The 6,989-nt window shown below is 34.8% G+C and overlaps 1 protein-coding gene and 1 pseudogene across 2 annotated transcripts; both read right to left on the bottom strand.

The window, feature by feature from the left end:
- Positions 1-427: 427 nt before the first annotated feature.
- LOC149147932 (sugar transporter ERD6-like 6) lies at positions 428-5,348 on the bottom strand (annotated as a pseudogene). The gene is made up of 11 exons (XR_016263122.1): positions 4,690-5,348; positions 3,570-3,662; positions 3,128-3,208; positions 2,885-2,969; positions 2,284-2,330; positions 2,104-2,166; positions 1,928-1,987; positions 1,665-1,727; positions 1,514-1,573; positions 1,267-1,381; positions 428-640 (listed from the first exon to the last, which is right to left on the bottom strand). The product of XR_016263122.1 is annotated as a sugar transporter ERD6-like 6 (transcript).
- A 347-nt stretch (positions 5,349-5,695) lies between these two features.
- Positions 5,696-6,040, bottom strand: LOC149147931 (protein GLUTAMINE DUMPER 4-like). Its single transcript, XM_089442010.1, has one exon. It carries the CDS (start codon positions 6,038-6,040, stop codon positions 5,696-5,698), a length of 345 nt encoding a protein of 114 aa, XP_089298136.1.
- Between the last annotated feature and the right edge of the window lie 949 nt (positions 6,041-6,989).

Genomic DNA, 6,989 nt, shown 5'->3' with positions numbered 1-6,989 from the left:
GTTGATTAGAATATCATGAACCAGTGCGTGAAGCCAAATTAAAAGGGTGGGTGGACACCAAACAATTATGGCATCATACTGTTACAACGCAATTAACAACCAATTCATGAATTACAATGAGTTGAAACTCATTTTTATATGTAAAGGAGCTCATGAATTACAATAACGTGGAGCTCATTTTCTCTTACTTACTGAGAAAAAGAATACAAAATGAATCTCTGCACTTACTATATTGATACATGTAATTCCTATATCGCAACGATCCACAGCGCGCATAGATTTTGCCCGCTGACCATTTTGGAACAAATAACATGCCAGCGAGCAGAGAATAAATAATTTCCTCCCCAATAACAATATTTGTGTCTTGGCACTTGTTTATGTGCAAGTTCATGGAAAAAATGGCGTGATAGAGCATTACAGATACTAATAACATCCCCCGTCTTTCTGTTAAGAAGCTTTCAAAATTGCTTCATTGTAGTAATCTGCTCAGTCATCACTAAAATATGACAACTATAACCAGGTCAACTTCGTTGAAATGAGAACTGGATTTCCTCGAGAGTTCGCCCTTTAGTTTCAGGAACCCATACCGCAACAAATACGAATGTAAAAGCAGCAACAAGAGCATAAATCCAAAAAGTCCCTGCAACAAAATACATACACCCGATCTTCTAGTTTAGTTTGTTTAGTTTGGTTTCAGGAAACAAATACAAATGTAAAAGCAGCAACAAGAGCATAAATCCAAAAAGTCCCTGCAACAAAATACATACACCAGACCTTATAGTTTAGTTTGGTTTCAGGAAAAAATTTGGAGATATTTCTGTATTCAAGCTTCTGTGATCCATTAATTCAATGAATTAAGCAAAGTCTTTGGGTAGAAATCACATAAGAGAAATTCTTATGTGATTTCTACCAAAAGACTTTGCTTAATTTGAAGATATTCTTTATAAATGGTTACTTTTGATAAATCCTCACAAAAAAATATCTAGACATATAGAAATTAATCATAATATTAACAAAAGTTTTGAGTAAAACATCAATAATCTCTATCATAATATAGCATTCATAATTTTCTCAAATATTGGCTTTAAACACCTATTTCCCATTCATAAAAGAAGGAAGATTAGCTAACCATTTATACTCATTACATTTGATTCATATTTGTTTCTAATCCAACCAACTTCCTGAAATAATTACACGAGATAGATAAAACCAAAAGTCTGCAATAGATCTTAACAATGAAAGCAGCTTTGAAAGCAATCAATTTACCTGCAGAGCTCCATTCTAGAAGTAAATTAATTGTCATGGTCACTAAAAAAGAAGTCAACCAGTTTGTCAAAGTTGCAATACTACCACCAACGCCCTTTACATTAACAGGAAGGATCTGCAGTGAAGGAGCCAAAGAATTAGCTGCAAGTCGTAATAGACATTCCTAGTGCTGAGAGAGTTTCGTAACACACCACAACCTGATATTTGTGCATACACATTTAGCTTGAACTTACAGAGGAAAAATTACCTCTGACATTATAATCCATGGAATAGCTCCTATACCAAGAGAGAAGGAAATTATGTAAACCTGCAATAAACCAAGGCCTTCAGCTCTGAAGGAATTTGGACAAAGGAAATATGCCACTGGTTGCTAACATAAAACTAATTTTGACTCTTACCAAAACACCAGTTAAGGCCAAAACACTGTAGCCTGTTTCATCAGAAGCTCCTGACACATGAGTCTGAAAGGTACATTGATACAATAGAAGTCATATTAAGCTTCCAATTTCCAATGTTACTTTCACATGGTTCAGAACGATTAAATTTCAGTCTTAAGCTTCCTTCTCCTCTTTGATCTCAATATTCAAAACACGCCTTTAAATTTGTCTCCCCCGAACAAAACTCAAGGACTAGTGCATGACAAATAACTGGGACATATTACCTCCAAGAACAATGCAAGACCGACAAGAAAAAGGCATACAGCCATTCCCCCAGATGAGATCTGTTGAATTTAAACCATCTCACTGTAAGTTTCTCCAAATGAATTCATGTTACTCATACACAAAATTTCTTGGTGGCCATAAAAGTACACATCCTTTGCAGCAGCAGGCAACTTACCACGAGGAGGAGACGCCTTCCAGCTTTGTCCATCAACCATGCAGTGAAAGCAGTCATGACAACCTGTATAACAGCCATCAGGATAGAACCTAAAGGATTATCATTAAAAACTTTGATGAGAAACAGAAAAATTAATATTTGAAACCATACAAGCAACAAATTACTAAACAAGTCAAACACCTGAATAGCACCGAGTCCTAGAGTTGCAACTTTGCTTGATGAAACTCCTGTGAGATAGACAAATGTTGAAATCAATACCCATTGTAAGAGGATATTTATGTTCCATATTTCTTGTGTATAAATACAGACATCACAAAGCTACAGTCCCTACTATTATCAAGACCGTCATTTTGAAAAATTCATCTCAACTTCCATACATTGGCAACGGCAATTTAAAGGTACTATATCTATGTGCAGAAATCTCAACGAATCTGTTATCTTAAAGTTCAGAGCACTGAAATTTGCTAAGATTGTTAAGAAAATTTCGAATTTTGGTATCATTATATGTTTTATGAAAAAAATTGGTTACTCCAATATATTAACTTTATATTCTATAGATTGGAGCACATCTTCTGTTTGCATTGGCAACCCCTTTGGAATTTTTTTAAATTTTTTTAGTTATATCCAACTTGCAAATATTAGGCCCTAAAATATTCCCTGATAATCCGACTAGAAAAGGTAGAATAAGGGTCATCTAACTGATTGGTCTATAAAAAGTTATAGGGGCATTCATCTAACTGATTGGTCAATAAAGCTCATACAGGTATCAGTGAGCACTCACCAGCAGACTTGAAAATCTATGTGCTATAGAACATAATTCCATTAATTCCACTCAACTGCTGCAATAGAAGCAAACCAATGCCAATCTGCAGAAATTATTGTCTGAAATGGTCAAAAGCAATCCCAAATTGTTGATTCACATTGTTCTTAGTAATAGACTATCAAGGTACTTATGTAGTTAAACAAAGAAAAAAGCATGTAGCATGCTTTGCTTTTATACTACCAGGGGGAACCCATAACTTACAATCAAAGGGAGTGCATATCTTTTCTGAAGAAGGTCAGAGGCTTTGACACCTCTTTGCTTATAGTTTGTCTTCACTGCAATCTGTATTAAAGCATTATTTTTTTTAGTTGCAACATAGCCCCCTTATAGAGATGAATTGCCAATCCCCTATTGCAATGTAAGCTTGATATGCAGTGGTAAGTTTAAAAGAGGTAAAATGACAAACTAAAGGTATAAAACTGAAAGGCTTCTCTAGGATTGCACTGAAAAGACAAGTGTAAAATTTTTATTAGTAATATTAAAGATTGACCAAGGGCACAAAAACCCAGAAAAGTTGCTGACCAGACGAAACAAATGGCCATGGCATTATAATATTCCCAAATGAGCATTAATACAGAATCAGATTATTACTACAAGAAAGAAACAAAAGGATGTCAAAGCTTAAGAACCAAAGGCTCTCTACCTTAATTTCAGATTCTTCAACTGAAACATCAGCATCGGGGCCACGCAGAGCACGTAATGAAGATTCAAAATCTGATTCCTTGCCTATTTTAGCCTGCTCCCAGCATGAAAATATGTTAGATAAGAATTTCCTTCTACAGAACATGGCACATGATATCTCTCTAAACTTATATACTTCAAACCATTTATTAAGAGAATTTAGGCTTTCCAAAAGTTCACCAGCCATCTTGGAGATTCTGGGATGAAGAAGAGACCAATAATCAACAGAGCACAGAGTTGCCAAGCTGTGAGACGACAATGTTTTTGGTGGGAGCAGTTAGTTTAATCAGGGAGGGCATGAAAACTGAAATCTACAATGCATTTGGCGTTAAGGGCTCGGCGGAGCAGCTGAGAGCAAAGTTGTTTGCGGATACTGAATGGCAAAACAAAACCTTCAGATTTGAGGGAATCCAAAATTCCGCTCAGGGCCCGCAGATCTTTGCACTCGGACAGAAAATTGAAGCGGTTTATCCGCACTGAATTGGGATTTTCAAACTGAGCAGTCAGCCAGGAAATTTGTCTACAGATAACTATAGAAAATTCAGAAGATGCCAAGGAAATCGAAACTCCAGCGAAGCCATCACTACTATCTGCGAAGGGTTTCGAGCGGGTAATCTCTCCAGCATGAGATAAACAGGGAGTTCAACCAGCGCTGGTTAAAATTCCAACTATAATGATCTGATCCAACGGCACAATCTCTTTTAATCGTCTAACACATCAGATCAATGGTCGAAGAAAATAAGACACGGTGGCATATAAGGGAGTTCTTCCCAGAGGGTAACGCCTTACGGCGTAATAAGATTACACAAGTATGATTAAGAAAATATAAAAATGCGGAGCTCAGATCTGGCATGTAAGATTGTGATAATTTTATAAGACAAATGAAAAATATATTTTTGAAGTGAAGATCAACCATATTTTCTGATATACCTTTCATTAGATAAAGTAAAATAAATAGAGGTAACAGTTTTTCTAAATACTTTAGCCACATAATTTTTTAAAGTTGAAAATGGATTGGTCTACTGGTTTGTGACAAGCCAAAGTGGCAGATCTCAAAAATATATTGTGTGCCCATCACATACCATTCTTTTATTAAAGTGGGGCATCGGATGGAAACATTGCGTATCCTTCTACTATTATATTCAGATGCCATCAGAATTTTCATAGTGTTCCACAGTGTTACAGCTAATATTGGTCACAGGCCCATGTGGATATAAATGTGCGTATGCCTATCTGAAATATCTATCAAAATCCTCTGGAAGTAGCAAGGCTGTGGTTCATTTAACACTATGAGGAATATTACCGTGCCTTATAATACGAGCGCAGCTTCTGTATGGAGCTCACCAGTTCCATCACTGTTGGATGGAGTGAGTTTTCTAATCGCACTGATAGCTTTTGCTCTGATCGTTCTGGTTGTCTCGCACGTGAAGGACTGTTGTGGTTCTAATTCAGAAGAAAATAACACATCGGCACAGTTTAGTGAATCAGGTGTTAGTTATGCTAAAAAGATTGAGACATTGCAGAATATCATGTTTTCGTGTGCAGATGATAAGCAGGAGAAAGTAGTTGTCATTATGGCTGGTGATGACTCGCCCACCTTTATCGCTAAACCAGCTTCTGCTTCCGCAGCATAAAACGGAGTACACGGGTTCATAACTCCATAGCACCTAATCCTTCCAATATGTATATAAATGTTAGTACTCACATAATATTTGGAATCTCTTTCTATCTGTATTTCTCCTACGCTTTCTATCTGTATCATATCTTCGAAGATCCATACTTTGATGTTGTAATTCGAATAAGAAATTAAGTTTATGAAAGGAGTGTTGTCCTCTGTATAATTTTGTTATTTAATTCTTTCGGACTCTTAAAGAATTAAATAAAAAAACTATACAGAGGACAACACTCCTTTCATAAACTTAATTTCTTCCATTTCCGCTTTTGTATTCGAATTACAACATCAAAGTATGGATCTTCGAAGATATGATACAGATAAAAAGCGTAGGAGAAATACAGAAAGAAAGAGATTCCAAATATATGTATTGGAAGGATTAGGTGCTATGGATTTGTGAACCCATGTACTCCATTTTATGGTGCGGAAGCAGAAGCTAGTTTAGCGATAAAGGTGGGCGAGTCATTACCAGCCATAATGACAACTACTTTCTCCTGCTTATCATCTGCACACGAAGACATGATATTCGGCAATGTCTCAATCTTTTCAGCATAACTAACACCTGATTCACTACTCTGTGCCGATGTGTTATTTTCTTCTGAATTAGAACCACAACAGTCTTTCACGTGCGAGACAACCAGAACGATCAGAGCAAAAGCTATCAGTGCGATTAGAAAACTCACTCCACCCAACAGTAATGGAACTGGTAAGCTCCATACAGAAGCTGCGCTCGTATTATAAGGCACGGTAATATTCCTCATAGTGTCATATGAACCACAGCCTTGCTACTTCCAGAGGATTTTGATTGCAGATATTTCAGATAGGCATACGCACATTTATATCCATATGGGCCTGTGACCAATATTAGCTGTAACACTGTGGAACACTATGAAAACTCTGATGGCATCTGAATATAATAGTAGAAGGGTACACAATATTTCCATCCGATGCCCCACTTTAATAAAAGAATGATATGTGATGGGCACACAATATATTTTTGAGATCTGCCACTTTGGCTTGTCACAAATCAGTAGACCAATCCATTTTCAACTTTTTTATTTAGAAAAACTGTTATCTCCATTTATTTTACTTTATCTCATGAAAGATAAATAAGAAAATATGATTAATTTCCACTTCAAAAATATATTTTTCATTTGTCCTATAAAGTTATCACAATCCGATCTGGGATTCTATATATTAATTATTCCATTATTGACACACAAACCCCCACATATACATATATCAGACGAATATCTTTTTGGCATAAAATAAATTATATATAGTTGAAATTTAATTATTTCAACGATAATAGCTATATATTCAATAAAATATAATATATATCATTATGAAATAAAATAAAATTTAAAAAAGAATTATAAAAAGTTGAATAATTCTATTTAATCCTACGTGTCAGATCTGGGATTCTATATATTAATTATTCCATTCATTGACACACAAACCCCCACATATACATATATCAGACGAATATCTTTTTGGCATAAAATAAATTATATATAGTTGAAATTTAATTATTTCAACGATAATAGCTATATATTCAATAAAATATAATATATATCATTATGAAATAAAATAAAATTTAAAAAAGAATTATAAAAAGTTGAATAATAAAATAGAATTAAAGTAAAATGAATTATTATTATAATTTGGAATAATGGAGATATGTAGAATTTTTTATACTATTTTATTATT

The sequence above is a fragment of the Pinus tabuliformis genome, chromosome 9 (assembly GCF_031772625.1).
Source record: "Pinus tabuliformis cultivar Carrire ecotype Pingquan chromosome 9, CPIR1, whole genome shotgun sequence".
NCBI lineage: Eukaryota > Viridiplantae > Streptophyta > Pinopsida > Pinales > Pinaceae > Pinus > Pinus tabuliformis.
Note: the sequence above shows the minus strand (reverse complement) of the source record. Positions and strands in the feature narration are given on the sequence as shown.